The sequence below is a fragment of the Anomalospiza imberbis genome, chromosome 16, assembly GCF_031753505.1.
Source record: "Anomalospiza imberbis isolate Cuckoo-Finch-1a 21T00152 chromosome 16, ASM3175350v1, whole genome shotgun sequence".
In the NCBI taxonomy this organism is placed as follows: domain Eukaryota; kingdom Metazoa; phylum Chordata; class Aves; order Passeriformes; family Viduidae; genus Anomalospiza; species Anomalospiza imberbis.
Window position 1 is genome coordinate 3,111,545 of NC_089696.1, and position 21,054 is coordinate 3,132,598.

The 21,054-nt window shown below is 50.2% G+C and overlaps 1 protein-coding gene across 5 annotated transcripts in view; it reads right to left on the minus strand.

Annotated features, from left to right (window-relative positions):
* The window catches only part of AXIN1 (axin 1), an 84,086-nt gene that overhangs the window by 2,161 nt on the left and 60,871 nt on the right, over nucleotides 1-21,054 (minus strand). For all 5 annotated transcript variants that reach the window (XM_068206600.1, XM_068206599.1, XM_068206602.1 and 2 more), the window contains 4 exons: nucleotides 14,296-14,433; nucleotides 7,663-8,216; nucleotides 5,235-5,411; nucleotides 4,430-4,675 (listed from right to left, as the gene is read on the minus strand). In XM_068206600.1, coding sequence (XP_068062701.1) covers nucleotides 4,430-4,675; nucleotides 5,235-5,411; nucleotides 7,663-8,216; nucleotides 14,296-14,433 — 1,115 coding nt within the window. The remainder of the gene's footprint in view (nucleotides 1-4,429; nucleotides 4,676-5,234; nucleotides 5,412-7,662; nucleotides 8,217-14,295; nucleotides 14,434-21,054) is intronic.

Sequence of the window (21,054 nt, forward strand, 5' to 3'; positions counted from 1 at the left end):
TCTCAAAATGTTGGTCTGGTCTTTGCTTCCAGCCCACACACCAGGTTCAGCTATGTGGTGCCATCACTAGACTGAAACTGTCAGCCCAGCCCTCACCCCATTTTCAGAGACAGACAAAAGCAACAATAATTCAGCTCGGGCTACTTTGCCCTTCTGCAGAGCCTTTCATCTGGGGTGCCGAAAACGCTGCACAAACATTGGAGCAGCCTACACAAATTGGTACCTTGGCATGCGTGGTCTGAGCCAGAGGCAGCCTTCCCTTTCAAAGTCACATAAAACACATTTGGCAGCTTTAAAAAAAATTATTTTAAAAGCACACTGGATAAAAAAAGATGATTTTGTATTTACATGACTGGAAAGTTGCTGTAAAAACCACAGAATCTGCCAAGCACATGAGGTAATCGCAGTTTTGGAAATGACTCTGACCTTAACCTTTAAACAGTGGCTGGCGGGCAGAGCACCTTTTCATGGTGTGCCCACATAAACACTGGCACTGCAAACCAATACCAGACACAGCCTTTCCACCTCTTCCTACAGGCATGAGAGGTCTAAAGTTCAGCTGAACAATCTTCTGGGTGCCTGCTCTGCCTGCGAGACCTTTGGAGAAGATGCAGCATTCTGAGAGGCAAGGGTCTGCTCCTGGTGCCAGCAGAGCTCTTGGAGCCTCTCCCATCCCTGTATCAAAATACAGGATGCCCTTTAGCGAGAAAAAATATTAAGGAATTGAGTCATCCTTGGAAAAAAAATATAAGGCATTTAAAGAAAAAATGGGTCATAAATTCAGGCAAATTCTGTGAATCCTGTGAGCCAGAAGTTAATTGAAGGGGTTTGGAAAACCTCAGCATCCCTAAGCTTCTCCTAATCCTGCTAGAGAGAAGTCATCATTAAGAGAGGGCTGCTGTGTACCTGGGGACCTGGAGATGAGCCTGGCACAGGAGCAGAGCTGCTTCCTCAGGGCTGCTGTCCTCCTTTGCCTGGGGAGATGGAGAGGACAGGACATCCCTGAGCTCTGCTGTGGCAGAAGCAAGAAGGGAACGGTGCCAGTGGCTGGGAGTGTCCTTCCTCCTGCTGTGCACATCTGAAAGGCCATTTCTGAACGTACTCACCCTGACTGCAGTGAGATGTGCCCTCAAAATGATGCCTGAAGCAGTACCCAAAAATGATCTTGACAAACAAAGAGGGGAGACTGACCAGCCTTTAGTTCCCTAAGCCTTCCTTTTTTCCCTTTTTGAAAATGGGGACTATGCTTTCCCTTTTCCACTCAGTGGGAACTTGTCCAGACTGCCATGACTTCTCAAATATGATGGATAGTGGCTCAGACACTTAATCCACCAGTGCTCTCAGGCCCTGTGGATGGATTTCATCAGGTCCCATGGACTTGTGCACCTTCAGGTTCTTTACATGGTCTCAAACCTCATCTTCTCCTACTGTGGGTGGTTCTTCTTTCTCCCAGTCCCTGCCTTTGTCTGTGACTTGGGTACTGTGGTTGGAGCACTCACTGGTGAAGACCAAAGCAGAAAAGCCATTGAGTACCTCAGCCTTGTGCATGCCCCAGGTAACTAGCTCTCCCATTTCCTCCCAGACAGGGCCCACATTTTCCCCAGTCTTCATTTTATCACCAATATACCAAGAGAAGATTTTCCTGTTGCTTTAATTCTATCAGCAGAACTCACCCACACCCCAAACTGCAGCCACAGACCTTTAGCAGGCTGAAGCAGAGCTGATGAATATGGAATCACTGACAATGTAATTTTCCAAGAGCTCCCTTAAGGAGAATGAAACAACACAACTGACTCCACTTTCGTCATTGCCATGAGATCTCCTGAGACTTTGGCTTGCACATAAAGGCCATCAGACCGACTCCGAGCCCTGCCTCATTAAATCTGCCACCTGCACCCATCTCCTGGGTGTCAGTGTGACCCAGAAATACTGCCAGGTACCACGCCCTGCCCCTTCTGAGATCACCTCCTATTGCTGTGTTTGTCACAAGCACAAAATACCATCCAGCAGGGAAACAACAGCACTCATCCCCCTCACTGCATCTGCACCCCAGTCCGGACCCACAGCTGTGCATCCCACCAGTGCTGGGACAGGGAATCCACGTCTGGTTTGCAGCACCAATCCAACCTTGCTGTGATGCAAAGGTGTCCAGCTTGCTCCAACTCAACCCTGGGGCTGGAGAGCTTTGGAAAGCCCAAAATGCACCCAGCAGATGTTACCTCAGCGGGTGTCCCAGCCACAGGCTCTGCCCCTCTTCCAATCTTGGGCCAACACAATTGATTCAAAAGTCATCTCATGCTAAATGTTCTCCCTGCTTGCAAAATATCCTTTCTCTGAGGAGCTGGTATTAATTACTTCAATCCAGGTGTGAAATGTGAGACTGAGCTACAGGAAATGGCTCAAAACCTGTCTGTCCATGGAAAAACCTGGTGGTCCCTGGGACACCCATGCTGAGCACTGGTGTGCTGCTGGATCTGCAGGTCATTAGCACTGGATGGTCAATCCTGAATTGCTTGCCACCAGCAGCCAGGTTGCTATCTCAGAGATCAGGGTCATTCCAAATGCTGTGAAAAAGGGAGAGAAATGCTTTTTCTGGAAGAATGTTTACAATTCCAGCACAGTCACTGCAGGTGCCTCACTGATTTACAGTGGGGCAGTGCTGCAGTGGGAGCAGGGCTGTTGGCAGTGGGCAGTTTGGTGGGGAAGGCTGTGCCAGAGGGGAGGAGTGGCTGCAGAGCTGGGTAACCGTGCTGGCAAGGCCAGTCTGGCCCTAGTGTGCTCTCCACCCACAGCCAGCTCAACTGGAGCCTCAAGGACACCTCCGGGCTCACCTCCACCTCTCTATGCTTCCCCAAGGCTATTGACAAACCTGGGACACTGGCTCCAATTTCCCAGAGCTCTTCAAAGCTCCTGACTGAAATTAAATGGTGTTTTCATGGGAGCTCCTCTCTCAGTCTCAACTTTGTTCTCACTGAGCTGTGGGATCTATTTCCAGGCAGGCTCCTGGGCCAACCAGAGCAGGAGCCTTCTAAAAACTGCCAGCTCAGGTATGCTTCAGTTGTAGCAGCCAATCCTACCAAAATCCAGCAGAGAGATTTCAACATCCAGAAATCTTTGGCTCCCTGGGGACCACTGCATCCATTTTTGCGTGCTACTGGACACAGACACATCTACTTTTCACAAGGAGTTCCCCACTGGTGAATGTCACTCTGGTTTTCCAGGCATGGGGTAGGGCTGGGGGATCACGGCATCACTGGGAGAAGAGCCAGACCTCATGGAGAGGCAGTGGAAGCGGAGCAGCCCAGCACTGGGACTGCTCAGCCCATCCTGCTGCTGGCACGCCTGGCATTTACCACACACCATGGGCTTCCCCTGTAAGCCACTTTTATAATACATGCCAAATTACTGTCAGAATATTAATTGCATAGCCCAGGCTGCTGTTTTCAAAGTGTGTACAGACATTTCTGGGGAAGGTGCATGAATTTAGTACAACTATAAATGACAGTACTAATGAACCCTATCCAATCACACACGCCAAAGGTAGATCCCATAAACTTGGCTTAACCTGGCTTGGGAAAGCCCTCTAATTACCTGGCTTTCAATCAATGCTCTGACATGAATACACAGAAATCTACGTGGTCACTGCAAGTGAAAATAACTGGAGCCTGTCAATTAAGAGCTTCTTTTTTAAATTACATTTGTGCTTCTACGAGTCAGACCGCAAAGTGTCAAGTTTTCTGAAGACACCTGGAGAGCTGTGAAAGGTTTTTAATGGACAAAGTGCTTTTAGCTGTTAACAGTAATTATCTAGCACTTCCAAAATGCTTTTCACCAGAGAGCTCCATGTGCCTTGCAAATGATGTCCCCTGAAAGATAACAGAGCAGGAAAATGAGCTCGGCAACAGCCATTAAGCTGAGTCACAGAAAGATGCAGTGACTTGGATATGGTCACGCAGAGTCAGAGCTGCTGCAGGAGGGCTCCAGCACAGAGCTCTCATCCAGAGGCCACCAACAGCCTTTGCTGGAAGCTTGTGCGAGATGGAGATAAAGAGCAAAGACAGATTTGTCTTCTGCACTTAATTCTTCTGCATCCTGATGAATTCTGCTCCTGCACCGAGCTCTGCAGTCATTGTGTGACTGTGAATGAGTGCAGAGCCAGCGAGCACCAGGGGCGAGAGCTCTTCCAGCCATGCTCCCTCTGCCCAGCTCCTTCCCATCCTGCCAGGAGCACTTCCAGCCTCTCCATGCACAGAGCACAAGCCCACGGCCTCAAGGTGGGTTTTAGCATTTGCACCATCATGTCAGAAAGACTGAGGCAGATTTCTCTGACCTCTCTGCATGCTGGAGACCAGAGCAGAGGACATGGACATCCCTCAGAGCATCCCTCTCTCCCAGCCCTCCCACACAGAATCAGACCGTATCATCATACCTTTGCTTAAGGGGGAGTTTTCCAGCCCTTTTTTCCTCCTCTTCCAACCTCCTGCGAGCTTCCTCCAGCTGGGTGAGAGGGTTGGGGGCTGGGTTGGGTGGCATGGTAGGATCTTGAATGAAGGGGTGAGAAGGCTGGACGACGTTCCGGAGCTGGGCGCTGACCCACGGGTGCACCGTCACAGGTCGCTCGATGGAGAGGGACCGCACCATGTCGTGGGGCAGCTGTTTCTTAGCACCTGAAGAGCTACACACAAACACAGAGGTTTTACATGGAACACTGAGATGCTCTGCACAGGCACACAGTCATTCCCAGAGGGACCTGCCGCTGGACACATGCAGCACTGGGAAGTTCCTCACAGCATGGCTTTCAAGGGAGAAGAGGGGTGCAACCAAAATCCAAAGAAGACTTTGAGCAAGTCCTGAGACATCAGGGTGAGCAGCCCAACCCTGAAACAAACCCCACTGACTAATGTGAGGGCTCCCATCAATCCCACACATAAAAATGAACTCAGGAAAAGGCAGCTCGATCTTTTGTGGCATTCTCCCACAGGATGCCCTCCCCTGCCCACCATGTGCCATGTTATCCACATTGGAACCACAGCAGCAATTTCTAAGATTCCCCTGGGGCTGCAAACTCCTGCCATGGCCACGAGTTATCCTTCAGAAACAACAGCCCTCACAGCCCCCGAGTAATCCTCAGTCTCCTAAGGGTCTAAACCCTTCTGTGGTGGATTCTTGCCTTCCCAAGATGTCTGGGAGGAAGGCAGCCTGCTTTAGGTATCCCTTGCTCTGCCAGCCCTTACCCATGGTTTGTTTTCTTATGCCTGCTGATCTCCTTCTCTCCTTCTATGATCCACTGAAGGATCTTCTGGTTTTTCTCCACGTCTTCAGGAGATCCTGGCATCTCATAGTTGGCACCATCACTTTTCCCTGAATCGGTCTTCTTAACATTCCTTTTTGAGAGCAGACTTGCTTTCCCACTGCAAGAACAAAGCTTGGGACATTAGTGTTTTGCTTATGCCAACCACCAGAGGGGCAGAGGATGGACACATCTATCTCCAGGCATTTTCCACAGCTCCCTGCTCTACCAAAGCTCAAACCACCCATGCCACAGTTCAGGCTAAGAGTAAGAGTAAGACTACCAAGACCTGGGCACAGCAGCTTCTCTGCCCAGCAACCTGTGGGGAGAGGGAAGTTCTCCTCTGGCCAAATGAGCCGTGGCAAGATCTCCTGCCATGAGAAGGGCTGTGTTAAATCCCCAGCTCTTTGCTCGGAGCAGGAGGTTACTCATTGTCTGTCTCTCCATGCCTGACCATTGCTTGAAACACGAATCCTTCCTATCACCCTCCGATTCACTGATACCCCAAACCCTGACTTGCCATGCCCAGAGTTTGCTTCTCATCCTCAACTGAATGAGGCTTCACCTGATGGTGGAAGATCACATCCTAGCAGGGTGGGCTGCCTCCCAGGGGGAAGCCGAGCCACATCAACCACCGTAGCCAGAGGGATGCCAGGCAGTAGCCAACACTCTGGCTACACCTGTGGCTGCAGCAAAGGCTCCTGCAGGAATGCCATGGCACACACAGCCACGTGCCCAGCCAAGTAGCCCCATGCTCAGGAGGTCATGCAGAATTCCCTTGTGCTGGCCTGTCACTCCATGAGACTCCCACTGTCCTCATCATGCACTTGCTTTACTGCACAGGACCTCACTCCTGCATGTTCACTAACACACAGGAAAAACAACCTGAACACCACAGAGGAGCAGCAGTCCCTCAAGATAGCTTTGCTGGTTTTTTTTTTGGAAAAAGCCTGGGAAGGAATTGCTGCAGATCTACAAAGGCAGGGCAAGCTGACAACATCTCTGCTTCTCCCAACATGGGATGATGCAACTCTGCAGCATCAGGTTCAGTGCATGCAGAATAATGCTGTTTTCTGCAGGTTGTCATTGACCCACAGGCACAGTCATGGGGGCTGGGGGAACAGCACACCAGCTGGGTTCAACAAAGAGTCAGAGGAGCCACCACAACAAACTGCTGGCTACCAAACAAGACCATTTGGATGCAAATCCTTGTCTTGTGAAGCTTCTAATTCAGGGACTGCCAGGATCTGGGAGTTTGTGCCAGAGGAAGGACAGGTCTGAGTGTGTCCTTTAAAAATCTCATTAAATATATGCTGTAGCTGCTGTTAGAAGGAAATCTTGTGTCTAGATGAGGCTTTAGGCTGGCCCAGCATGGCCATGCTTATCTCTGTTGAAGCAACAACCCTTTCCCCATACAAATGTGGTGGAATTAAGTGCCTCTCCCTCCTGAAGAGCAGTTTGCTTTGGCTTCCTCTGCACTGTGCCTCCCTCCTGCCACCCCAGAAAGCTGATCCTGACTGCTGCAGACCCAGCCAACCTGCCTTCACTAACTGTCCCACCCATGGTACACTGCAAAGAAACATCCCAAAGCCTCAGCCCTGGGGAGCAAGACACACTCAGGGTGAGCACAGCTTTCCCCCGTGGCTGCTCCACCCCCATCCCTCAGCATGGTCAGCCCTGAGCTGCACTCCCACCTTTGCAGGACCAGCAACACCTGCCACAGAAAAGGAGCTCCCCCCTCTCCCTGCAGCATGGAAGGGATAGAGGAATTCAAATGGCCAAGGAAAGACAGACAACAGCCTGCAATGCAGCCGAATGGCTTTTCTGGGCAGAGGGTGCCCTACCCTGGAGAACATCCCCTTGGGACTGGCTGCAAGGGCAGCACTGCAGCGTCCACTGCTCTGTTAGGAAGAGAAAGGAGCCCTTCTGGTGAATGGGTTCAGCCTTGCAACAAATAAAGTGGGGGCATTTGTCCTCTCATAAACACCTTAAGAGACCTGTTTCTATCACCCAGACCTCGAGATACAGCCCTAACATCCAACTCCTAGTACATGGAGAAGCAGACCAGCACCTGCAATTTCTAAGCATCTCCACTGCTTTAAGGAGTAGAAAATCTATTTTATAACCAAGGCCAATAAAAATTCTGGTTAGAGGGTGTCTTTCAGTACCAGATCACAGAGATAAAAAAAAAATCTATAAATGTTACCAGGGCATATCCATTTCTGAAGGGGAAGAGCCCTCAAACAACATCCCAGCATAAGCTCACACAGGAAAAGGCTCAACTGCTGTTTCCCTGACATGCTACAGCCTGTTTATGGAAGAGCTTCCTACAGAAGTCATGGCTTTGGGAATCTGGGTGTTCCTAGACTCACCTGTAGCCTAAAGAGTCCATGGGGACAGGGGCCATGCCCAAGTTTTCACCGTAGTTTCGGGACTTTGTTGCATAGTTATGTGAATCTACATTCCAAGCAAAGCTGTTCTGCACTCGCTGCGTGGCCTCAGCCTCAATCTGCTCTTTTGGTTTCATCATGCTGTGGTGATGGATATGGTGGTAGACATGTTTATGGTGGTATAAGTTAGCTGCATCCAGTTTCATTCCTGATTTTGTTGCGTGTTTGCCATGCCCTGGAGGAATTGTTCCTAGTGTCCCTGACAGCTTTCCTAAGTGGCCACTTTCTGGGGACCGTGGCTTAGGAGAGTGACGGCCAGGTCCTGGAGATTGGCAGCCTGGAGTTTTCATCACACGCTGCACATGTTCATCCAGGATGCTTTCGGGGTTTTCTTCATGGGCATCTCTCATCTGCATCCCAGCACAGCCCATCTCAGCGTAACGAGGAGCAAAGTGATGGAAGGCTTGGGCGGAAGGCATCTTGTGGCTCATGACTGAGGGACCAGAAGAGATGTCTGCATCCTCACCTTCTTCTTCCTGCAAGAAACACAGGGACAATCAGAGAATGACAAAAGAGTGGTGGAAGGGGTCCCTAGTCCCACCTTCTGCTTGCAACAGGACTGCTGCTAACCCTTAGGCCAGGCCTGGTTTAGTCCAGTCAGATCTTGAAAACCTTTAAGATGATGGAGATCCACCATCCCTCTGCAGACCTGTCCCAGACTGACAGGAAATTCCTAATGCTCAAGCCAAGCCTGTGCAGTCTGGGTGCCACCGAGCTGAGCTGCTCAGGTCTCTCTGTATCTGCTTCTTGAGCCACCATTAGCAATGTTCTCCACACACCACGCAAGGAGCTCTGCCAGGCAGCCCACACATCACAACCAGGTTTACAAACACAGCTGACAAGCCTAACGACTCAACTGGAGCAGGCACAGCCTTACTCTAAGTCCCTTGAAGGTGGTTCTACAACAACCAGCAGCAGAAACATAACTTACCACAGCGTACCTTCAGCTTCCTACGTGCCTTTGGTAAGGCACTGCTTCAAAGCCCATCAGATAAAGCCCAGAGCTACAGGATATGCAGCAAATCAGTTCTGAGTCAGATGAGACCGGGGGTTTTTCTCACCCAAATGACTCTTTCACAAGGCAAAGCCAAGAGCAGGCTTGTGACAGGAGGGAGCAAGTGAAGGTCGACAGCTGCATGAATGGTTTTGGAAATCAAACATTGATTTCTCCTGGGCATGCTAAGGCTGGAGTGAAACACTTCGTGCAGATAAAGAAATGGGTTGGAACTAACTGCTTGTTCTTGCAGTTCACACTGGTCTAGGACACGCTGTTAGTGACTCTTAAGTCCTTGCCAGGAAGAATTAAACTCCTCCATGCTGACAGCCACAGTTTTGATGCTGACGAACTACTTTACGCTCCAACATAAACTCAGGTATTTATGAAGTTGCTTTATTGGAAGTCAGGATTCCTATTTGTTTTAATTACATAAGCAGGATTCCAGTGAGTACTTTAATCCTTCTCTTTTCCTCCTTTGGCACAGTAAAGAAATCACTTGCAGCACAGGGTATCTCTGCCCTGCCAGATAAATGCATCTACTGGAAAACACTGACTCCCATCAGCTTTGCCTGTCAGATGCCATCATCCACCACTTGCTAACCAGCTTCAAAGTCTCAGCTGCCAACCACACAGCAAGAAAGCAAATAACAGACTTCCTCCCAGTGTCACACCTGGGGGTTCAGGCCTGAAGCAGGGACAATGTCAGGCTTTCAAAGTGCCAAAGGTGCGGGCGCTGTAAGCCTGGGGATGTGACATGATGCTGATGTCTGGAGGACACAGCACTTACAGATCACTCTGAAGAACTTCAGAGGCACCTTTCATTTACAGCCACAGGCCACAGCTTGCCAGCCACCAGCCCTGGGCATCAAACTCAGGGACAAGGCATGGTGAGGGATGGGCTGACTACACCCCTGCCACTGAGGAGAGCATTTATTAGCAGTTTGTGATACCCAGTGATACCCTCAGCACTTGGGAGGCTTTAGGAGCTGGTACCTCCCAGGTTTAAACATCATCTGATGTGCACCGCAGGACCTGACCCTGGCACAGATCCCTGAGGAATGGCAACATGTCCTTTCTGCTCAGCCCAGAACTCTGGCAGCGCTGTCACGACTGAGCAGGGTGGCATGAGAGTGAGAACCTAGGCTGGTCCACCCAAATGGGTGCCTGGGATTTGGGAAGTCCTCTGGCTGCCTAGAACTCCTTTTTGCAGGTAATGTGGACTTTTGCTTCAAGACTGAGATCAGGATGGGCTAAGGGGAGAAAAGGCTCTCTCAGTTCCTATTAGCTCAGCTCATCTGTGTCACTGAGCAGATCTGGACCCCAAGCAGGACCACAGGCAGGGGCTCCTGGGGTGGGTCTATGGGGACCTGCCTTACTACCCCCAACACTGGCCTCAACCTCACATCAAGTAGGACCACCCCAACAGCAGTGAATGAAGGAACTGGGGTTGCTTATCCCAAGCTGCTGTCTTTCCTTGAGCAGGGCAGCGGTTTGAGTCAAGGTTGTAGGAACCAATTCCGCTGAATCTTTTCACTGCGCTCACACTGCAGTGAAATAAACAACACACGTGGTGTGGGCTCTGGAGCTGTGTTTTGGGACCTCGCTGTGGTGAGCTGGGCAAGGCCTGGCAATGAGCTGGGCAAAGCTTTGTGGAAATTTGGGCGAGGCTGAGAAATGAGCCTGGTGGAGATCTGGGCAGTGAGCTGTGCAAGATCTGGCAATGAGCAAAGCTTGGCAGTGAGCTGGGCAAGGCTTGGCAAGAAGCTGGGAAGAGCTTGGCAGGGAGCTGGGCACAGCCTGGCAGTGATGTTGGCACACCTGGGCAATGATGTTGGCACACCATGGCAGTAATGCTGGCACAGCCTGGCAGTGATGTTGGCACAGCTGGACAGCAACCCTGGCACAGCTGGGCAGTGGTGCTGGCACAGCCTGGTAGTGATGTTGGCATAGCCTGGCAGTGGTGTCAGCACAGCCGGGCAGTGACCCTGGCCCAGCCTGGCAGTGACCCTGGCCCAGCCGGGCAGTGACCCTGGCCCAGCCGGGCAGTGATGCTGGCCCAGCCTGGCAGTGACCCTGGCCCAGCTGGGCAGTGATGTTGGCCCGGTCGGGCAGTGATGCTGGCATAGCCTGGCAGTGACCCTGGCCCAGCCTGGCAGTGATGCTGGCCCAGCTGGGCAGTGACCCTGGCCCGGCCTGGCAGTGACCCTGGCCCAGCCTGGCAGTGACCCTGGCCCAGCCTGGCAGTGACCCTGGCCCAGCCTGGCAGTGACCCTGGCCCAGCCGGGCAGTGACCCTGGCCCAGCCTGGCAGTGACCCTGGCCCAGCCGGGCAGTGACCCTGGCCCAGCTGGGCAGTGATGTTGGCCCAGCCTGGCAGTGACCCTGGACCAGCCGGGCAGTGATGTTGGCCCAGCCTGGCAGTGACCCTGGCCCAGCTGGGCAGTGATGTTGGCCCAGCCTGGCAGTGATGTTGGCATAGCCTGGCAGTGACCCTGGCCCAGCCTGGCAGTGACCCTGGCCCAGCCGGGCAGTGACGTTGGCCCAGCCTGGCAGTGACCCTGGCCCAGCCGGGCAGTGATGCTGGCCCAGCCTGGCAGTGATGCTGGCCCAGCCTGGCAGTGACCCTGGCCCAGCCTGGCAGTGACCCTGGCCCAGCCGGGCAGTGACCCTGGCCCAGCCGGGCAGTGACCCTGGCACAGCCGGGCAGTGATGTTGGCACAGCCTGGCAGTGACCCTTGCTCAGCCGGGCAGTGATGTTGGCCCGGCCGGGCAGTGATGCTGGCCCAGCCCGGCAGTGACCCTGGCCCAGCCTGGCAGTGACCCTGGCCCAGCCGGGCAGTGATGCTGGCCCAGCCTGGCAGTGACCCTGGCCCAGCCGGGCAGTGACCCTGGCCCAGCCGGGCAGTGACCCTGGCCCAGCCTGGCAGTGACCCTGGCCCAGCCGGGCAGCCATCTGGGCGGGCAGGGGACACTCGGGGCGGGCAGGGAGCCCCGCTGCCATCACCACTAGATGGTGCTTTGTTGACGCACTATTGTCACAGAGCTCTCCACCAGCTCCCGCAGGCAGCCGCAGCCGGAGATGCAGCTCCAACTTTGCTGACTGCTGAGCTATTTTTACTCCCCAGCAGGGCTGGGGGTGCCCTTCCCTTTGAACGAGGAGCTGAGAGCTGCACTGCTGAGCCACAGGCAGGCGATACCTCGCTGGAAACCTCCTCCTCTGCCTCCCCCCGGTCCCACCCGTCAGGCTGCTGCTGGTTGGGAAGGGAAACAGCTCTGCTAAGCCCGAGAGCCTCTTCGATCATCATGCAAATGATTTCCCTCTCTAGTCAGGCAATGCTTCATATTCAAATACTGAGAATCTCACTGGTGAGATTTTTTTTTTCTTTTTTTCCTTTGCTTCCCCCTGGCTTATTTTCCATTTGTTCAGCTCAGAGTGATCTGTATGATCCAATACTGATCTCTGTGACAGCAGCTTCCATTCACGGACATGAGGCTGAAGTGTCTCAAAAACTAACATGGGAACATGCACATCCTCTAACCCTCTGCCACGTTTCTCAGAATAATTAGTGAATTCAGCATTTGCTTTTTTGTAAAGCTGAAACCTGACAGTCTTTTCAGTAAAAGGCATTTGGCTTCAAATGAGATGCTTCCTCTTAATGTTACTGCATGATGTGGCTTTGAAAGGGAACCTGCAGGCTGCTCATTAGGGGGGAGAAAAATTCTTTTCCCCTGGCTTTTGCAAAATATTTCCAGCTTCTCTGGCTGGTAACTGCCCAGTGTGACTAATGCTCCTGGTTTTCCCTGTGCTGCTGTGCAGTGAGCCATGCAGACCTGGGAAGAGGTTACCCTGCAGTCCTGGTGTTCAGGTCACAGAAAAAAGCCCCTGTGATCTATCAGGATTCCAGTTCTCTCTCTTGCTGATACCAGCAGCTCCTGCACCTTGAGTGCTGACCTAAAAAAGCTACAATTGCTTACTCTGAGTTTTTCCTGAATGGCTAATGCCAGATGCCAGCCAGTCAATGAAATACATTCTGGAGACAGCAAAGAGGTTTAATATATAGCATTAGTGGGAGTCCTGGGTTTAAAAATAGATTAAGTCACACAAAAATGTGTTTAAACAGACTTAAATATATTCTCTGGCACATAGGTATTTGCTGATTTTATGGTATTGCTACTGGCAGCTTCTTCAAGGAGGCAGAGGGCTGGGATAATGTAATTTAGTACAGGTGGGGGCTGCCGTGGAGCCATGGGAGGAGGAGGAGGAGGAGGAAGTGGAAGTGTGTTCTAGGACTGTGTTGGCAGAAAATGCTGCCTTTGTCTAGAAAGCAATAGTCACCAGACAGGAGAACAGTGCAATTCCAGAAGAACAGGAGTCTAATCCCAAAATAGTACCTGGCTGGCCTTTTCTGGCTGGATGCAGAGGTATAGGGAGTTTGCAGGAAAACACCTGGAGATGGATGGGACCTTACAGATCCTTCTGTCTTCCTCTGTTCTCTGCATTTGAAATGCAGATGCAGTTTAAAGCCAACACTACAACCTACAGCTTTTTCCTGTTCAAAGAGCTACTAGATGAGCATTTTAGAATACTCCAGCAGGGCTGAATGTTCTTTCCTGGAGCCCCAGAAGCTCAAGCTCCCTGAATGCACACTTCTGCTTTAAGGGAGGGCTGCAGGTTACAGAGCAGGTTACACTGAACTAGTGATGTTCAGTAACACCATGGTGTCCACTGGGATCTCTCCTCTCTTCCCCACCACAAGATGTGCAGGTACCCATGAGATGCAGTGTCTCAGAAGAAAAGCTATTGTGTGAACAATGCTGAACAGGGGTCTCACACAGGTAATTCCAGATGACCAGGACTCACTCTCTCCCTCTTGGAGCTTGCTGTGGAGCTAAAGGCCTTGCACATTTCCCATGGTTCATCTAACATATCCTCAGTGTCTGGGGCCCCAGCAGTAGCAGGGCTCACAGCCCTCAGTGCCACTGGCTAGGTATCCCAGTGGGGTCAGTGTGTTTATTCTGCCCAGGAGAGTTTTTCAATGCCACACTTGACCACTTCCAAAATTCCTACGATGGGCAGAACCCTTTTGGTAGTGGTAGAAATGGCCTGATGGCAGACACAAACACCCCCAAGCGTAAGATCATCTGGTTACCGTTTGTAGCGGAAACAGAGGTCACACAAAACCTGCTATGGGAAGGTGAACCCCTCTTACACAGTCCCCAGGGACTGGTCACAAACTCAAGAGAGCCAGGGTACTAAAGAGAGTGATGGAGAGCATCCACAGCCCCTGAGTGATGGCAGAAGTGGGCACTGCTGTGCCACAGTTGGTATTTTACACAGGGAGGGAGCACTGAAGCTCACAGAGCCCTTCATGGATGGGGGAACAGCATTGTGGAAGCTGCAGGGGCTATAGGAGCCTCCAGGAGCCCTGTGCCACTGATGCCCACGGCAGTGGAGCAGGGAACTGGCCACCCCAGTTGCTTGCACAGCAGCTGAAAGCTCCCTGTGGTACAGGGCAAGCAGAGTGCCAGGCTGCCAGAGGAGATAAAAAGATCACTGACCGCTCGAACGCGTTTAAGGCGCTCCTCTAACTTCTCCTCTGCTTCACGTTCCTTCTGTACTTCCTCCAAACGGTTGATCAGCTCTGCAGCAAACTTCTCTGGTTCCACGTGGATATCCTTTGGCATTCGGTAGGTACGCTGCAGGGAGAACACAGCATGGCTTAGCAAAGGAGGAGTGAAAAATCCCACGTTTCTCTGGGAGCCTTTGATAACTGGAAATGCCGGTCGTTCCGGTGGGAGCTGGGGGAGGACGGGCTGGCAGGCACTCAGGTGCAGCTCAGGACCTGGGGGCTTGGAAGCTGAGCCACCACCTCCACGAGTTCCTCAGCTGGCACCAGCTCCACACACCACCCCATCTAAGGGAAAGGTTTTCTGGAGCTGCAATTCAAAAAGCTGTTTTGGCACCAAATTCCACTCAGGGATGGAAGTGCTTTCTTTTCTCCCAGTGGACACATGGTCAACAGGAATATCCTGGTCTCAAAGGGTGGCAAAAGAAGGTACAGACCTTTCAACCTCTCAAACCTCCTGTTTATAGCAGTTATGCTCTCAGTTTGGCAGAAGGGAGGACTCTGGTGCACACTTACTCAGCTTATTGCAGGAGGATCAGTGTGTGCCAATCAATCTCTGCAAATCTAGCCCAAAGCCCAAGGTCCTAATTCCCACAAAGCATTCTCTCCTGCTGAAGGATCCTACAGGATTGCATCTCAGCTTTTCAGAGCTGTGCCATGATTCCCTGCTTGCTTTATCAATACAGCACTCTTACAAGCACAGAGGTGCCATTTTTTGCCTGCTCTGGGTGGATAAATAAATATTTATGGCAGTTCAAGGACATTCTTGATTCCTTATGCTGAGTTACTTTGTTCCTAAATTCCTGGGTTCTGGGATAAGAAGTTTGTGTAGTGAAGTATGAAGCTATCAGCTGCTGCATTCTCCCCCTCATTTTTATCCTTTCTGTACTTTTTTTTTTAATAGTAGAAAAAGTTAAATGACGCACCAGAGATAAAAATTTAATTTGGAGGAAAAATAGTTGGAAATTCAACAGCATAAAACTCTGCATTCAAATATTTCAATACCAACATGAGAGAAATATACACTCTATAGGACCAGAGACAAAATAAAATGTGAAGATGTGAGATAATTCATAGCAAAAGAGCAAATGCAGCATCAGAAGCAGACACTGAGCTTGAAAACTTTGAAGAAGAATGAGAGACCACCCGAATTTATCCCAGGCCAGCCAGAAGATCAAAGCAGAACACTAAAATGCTGCTTTGCCTCAAAACCTGACAAAAGTATGTAAATCACATTGGCTTTTCTGTCTCTGCCAGCTGGAAGGCAGGGAAGAAAAGCAGAGGCAGCAAGAACCCACTGATGGCACCAAGGAGGTGAAGCCTTTTTCATGACACCCCAGCTGGGTTGCAGAGGTCCCAGTTAAAGCACTGCTTGTTTTGTTTGCCAAGAGGGATGGGTCTTCCTGAGCCTGCCAGAAATCTCAATCCCACTGACCCATGTGAGCTGGGCACACCCCCAACCATTCCCTTCATCCGTGCAGCCACTGGAGTGGGCACAACATGAGGGAGGCGACGTCACCACCCTGGGATGATGTCTTTAGTGCCCCCAGGATATCCAGCCCTGCAAACCAAAGGCCTGAATCACAAAAAGCTAAACTGAAAAAAAAAAAACACCCAAAAAAAACCCCCACAAAAAAACAAAACAAAAAAACCCCACCAAGAAATCAACAAAAACGATGTTCAGTCTTGAAATATTGGCAGAGGGGCCAACGTAGCATGTTTCACCTTTGTGTAGTGCAGAAATGGGCTCCAGATGTGCTCCAGCACACGGGAAGATGTAGCAGAGCTGGTTCCTGCTCTGTTACACCCTGAGGAGCTTCTCAGGATGTCTCCCTGTTCCCCTGCATAGCCCTGGGAAGCACTTCTGGCTAAGGGATCCTGTTTCCCTCAGAAACCCCAATCCCATGACCACCACCACCACCCTTCCCCATGAGGCCACGGCAGCAATTCCCAAGGAGGGAATTCTCTCCCTTGCCTGACAAGTCCCAACCTGCTGGGCGACGTGTTCCCTCCCTCCTGCCACCTCAGATGCCAACTCTCCCTGCGGTTGTTTATGGATGGCACCACCAAGCCCTGCTCCGTTAGACACTTAATGAGCCTAATGAGAGGCAGCTCAGAGCTCAGCACTTACAGTCTTGGGTCTCCCTGGTGCAGCTACCACAGACAAGCAAAACTGGAAAAGAACTGCCCTTTGTTTCCCTAGCCTTTGATGCAGGGCAGCATCCCAAACCAAAGTCTCTCCTGAACCTGTGGTAGCAGTGGGTGCAAGGGCTGGAGTGTCTGAGTCCTGTCACCATGAGGTGGTTCCCTGCAGGCCCAACAATGCTGAGGATCTGAAGATATTTGGAACCACTGCTGCATTGAAGGAACTCAAAATAAGGTGATTCTGGGTCTTTTACCACTAATACCTCAGCATGTTTATCCACAGTCTCTCATACTCTGGAGGTGACTGAAGGTCAACTACAGAAACTACATAACGGAACCCAAGAATCTTTAGTTTGAACTTGTTTTCTTCTGTCTTTGAAAAACTTGCATCTGCAAAACCCACTGCCCTGTCCTTGGAGCTTCCCACTCAGCACAACAGCTTGCAGAGGGCCTCAAGCAGCCTGTTTGAGGGTGCAAGATGCAGCCCCCTCTGCAAGGGTGTCACTGACCATCCAAGATCAGTGCAACTGAAATAAACCTCACTTCACCCCATGGATACCAGCTGCACACGCCCTGTGCTGTCCTGGTGGGTACCTGTAAGGGTAACTCAAGAGAGCTGGTGAGCAGGATGATGCTCTGAACATCACCACGGGTCTGACTTTATTCCTAGCTCAGAGGATGAGCTACACAGACTTCCCTAAAACTAACAGTATTGCAGAATAATGAATGCAAATTCTCTGTGCTGAAACAATACAGATAACTGTTGAGGGCTCTGTCTGCCTCCCTAGACAGAAAACATGGATTGCACTGACCTGGTTCAAAAGACTTAAGACAACAAAGTGTTTGAAGCCTTATCAAATGATGGGCCTGACTTCAGAAGGGAGACAGGGGAAATATGCTCCATCAAAGACCAGCTAGGCTGAGCCTGTACCCAGAGCAGGATCCTTCAGGGCTTCAGGATTTTGAACCTGCCCCCAGCTTCCCATGAGCATACAGCATCTTGCCAAGGGAGTTGTAAATAAGCTGCTTATTGTTCTGAAATCAGAGAGGTTCCAAATGCCTTCGTTCTGAGTAAAGGGTGCAGTACTGTCCAAGAGCTTGCTGGTTTTTGAGGATCCAGCCCTTCAGTCTGGACCAGAATGAGGTCTCTGGACATTCTACATCCAACAATTTAGAAAGGAAGTACTTCATTTCAAAGTACTGTTTAGTCTAATGTTTTATTTAATTACCTATCTACTTTTATTTAATGGCACTAGTTAGATAGATCTGTCCAGAACCAAACCACGTGGTGTTGGGGAGGCTGCAGAGGACAACAGACAGGAGGCTGAATGCCAGGTGGATTGGGAAAAATAGAAATTGCTTGACCTGGCCTAGATGGAGCAATCTACCCTTGTGACTGCTCTGAAGAAGGATTTCTTGGGGTACCTATCACTAGAACATTGTCCTTGACACATGAAGTGTCTGAAGCTCTGGGAGCTTTGTGAAGAAGCAGCCCGCTAAGAACATGTGAGACACACAAGCTCTCCAGTAGCTCCACTAGGCAGCTCCTCTCACAGCTTCCCCTTCTTTTCTTGGAACTGATGGAGTGGGAATTCCATGGATTTTGCTCCATGAAGCAGATGCAGCTCCTGGGTTTTGATGGATTTCACCTTCCCTGAGAAACAGAGGTTTAAAGGACCAAGCTGTAAATCAGAACACACCGGCATCCGAAATGTGAGAAGTCTGAAAGGGAAGAATCTCACTGCAGTTTGCAGGTTCCCCTTGGGAAGCATCAGCCTCAACTGCTCTAAGATGAAACAGGAAGTTTTTCAACATTACACTGGGTAGAGGTTCGCTAAGCAGCTCCAGGGACCTGTGGTTTGGGCTGAACTGTTTCTGACAGATGTGACTGGGCCAAAGAATTCTGTGTTGGTAAATCTCCCTCTTCTACAAGAGGTTTGATGCCTCCATGATGCCTGAGGGGCTGTTGTTAGATCACAAGTCAGTCTTAGAAATTAGAGGAAGATGACAGGCTAGAGAAGCCAAGAGAAAAGAACTTCTGAACCTCCATGTTTCTTAGATTAATGCACTCCTCTGTGACATAAATTTTTAACAGATAAATGGTGTTTCCATACCAGAAACACTAGTGGCAGAGCTCACAGATAGCTGGATTTCAGCATCCAGTTTAGCAGCATTCAGGGATTAGCAAGGAGTCCTGCTGTGGCAAGGCGTTTGAGGAAAATGGCATAAAACAGCCGGTGGGAATTCCGAGCAGGTTCCCAACTCACAGGAGCATAAAGCTCATTTAGCTGCAGTTATCCAGGCAGCACGAGAGCAGGCTGCTCCTGTGCACTCCTCACTTGTACAGCACAGCACAGTGGTCACTCACAACCTTCCGTTCCACTCAGGAACACCACGGAAGCCACCCTGCAGCACCCTTGACTGTGCGTCAGGACAGGAGAGCTCCCGCCCCATGACCAAGCTACTGCAAGAACATCAAAATTGATTCTTTATGCAGTTAAACACCAACCATACAACAGATCTTAATGCCTGAGGTTGGATTTTTCCCAATTTGCTGTGGAAAAGGAGGATCTCCCATCCTTTCCTGGGAACAGATGAATGCCAGAGCCAGGTACAGCCCTGTGTGCTCTGGGCTTTCTCCCTTTCTTTGGGAACTTGCTTGCTCTTTCCTTCCTTGGTGCTCCAAGACTCTGCTCAAATCCAAGAGAGAGATGGAAAACCACATGAAAGCAACACTCACTCTCTGTGTAATGTGTTCCTGCCAGAGGCACAAACCAGAGGTCTCCCTGCTTGCTGGAGATCCTCCCCCACTGCATTCCTGGGCAGAGCGCCACTTCACAGAACACAACTTTTCCAAACTTAGAGCATTGGTGACTGGCTAAGTGTGGAAGATGTGAGCTGCTAAGTGTGGAAGATGCAGATCAGGGCCATCCACACATGTCCTGCTGCTGAAGAGGGTGCTCCACATAACTAGCACACGCTGTCACTACTTGGAGGCAGCACTGGCTGCTGGGACCAGCGGGCAGCCTCCTCTGAACATATAATCACTGCAGTTTATAGCTTCTGGACTTAACTGCAAGTGCTGCTATTAAAAGCAATGTAAGTCCTTTTAGAATTTTGCATAATAGCCCCATAACTCATTTGTCAGGGAACGGGAAGGTCTGTAAAGCACTTCTGAAATGACTTTCGGAAGTAGGAGGTTCCCTATTATCAGTAGGAAAACTTGCTGTGCATTCTGCAGGCACTATCAGCATGGACTCTGGCTATGCTGCAGATAGGAGTCCACAAAGACCTTCACTCAAAGGTTGTGATTTCATCACTGCCACACGTTTGGAAGCAGCTAACCCCAGGTCCAGCCTGATTCAGCCACGGGCTGTGGGAGAGCCCAACTGCTGGCTTCGGAAAGCAACACTTGAAGAGACATTTGCATGGCTCCTTGCTAATTTGTGCTGTTTAATTCAAAGAGTGTGCAGTTAGAGCTGAATTTTAAAGCGTAACTTTATAACATTTCACACTGGTGTTGTCAAAACACATTGTCTAATTACCTTCTCCTTTCTTGGCTGATTGATAAGAGAGGGCAGAACAGTGCCTCTCTGAAGTTGATGCCAATTTTGCGTCAGTAATTGGCTGGCAGGAGGTGCCAGAGTGTCTGAACTAAACTTTTATTCCCTGGAGAAAGACTAGAACTAACTCAACTTCTCAGTCCTCGGCTCCCATATAAATATGTGTCAAGATGCCTTTCCCCCTGGCTTAAAATTACAGTGCAGAACCTAATGGGAACAGTGGATGTTTCACCAAAAAATCCTTGTGAAGCATCTGTGTGTAGTTTAGGAAGAATATGTAATTCTAAAAGACTGTGTAGGTAAGTAGGATAATATAAAAATTTATAAGCAGCAGGTGGGCAATTTAAACTTTGTTTTTTGCCCTGTTTTTAAAGCTGGTTTCCAAAAGGGTCGATAAAATTTAATGCTAAGTAAAACTAATTAGCCTGCAAGGAACTGCTGCTGGAATGACACTTATTCAGTTCAACAAAAGAAATGTTTGGCAGATGGAAGTTCGTTAAAGTAGAGCTCACTATACATATTTAATGCTCCATACTCTGAGTTTATAACCTGCAGTTCATCGAGGCATTGCCAGTGCACACCATCAACAGAAAGCCACTATTATTTTTATCCAAAAGGTAAAGCCACTGACAAGCTTTGAAGTCAAAGAATATTCAGTCAGTAGTTCCCACTGTTGGGGAACAGCAACAACAATAACAACAAAAAATAAAGGCCAAGCTTTCAAACTTCAACTCTAACAAAGCCATGCTTACAGTAAAAACGGCATCAAGTGAAATAAAAAGGCACCCAGCCAGCCTTTTCAACAGCAACCACACTGTGAAAGCAACTGTGTGAAAAGAGAGGTGACTGAGCTAGGATGGCTATGAGCGTCTGCAGCCAGGGCTTTTATTGTCAACCCAGTGATCAAAGCACAGGAGACCCTCTTAAATCTAAGGAAAATAATCTAATTTAAAAGGCAAAACAAAGAGTGGTGGTTTTGGTGT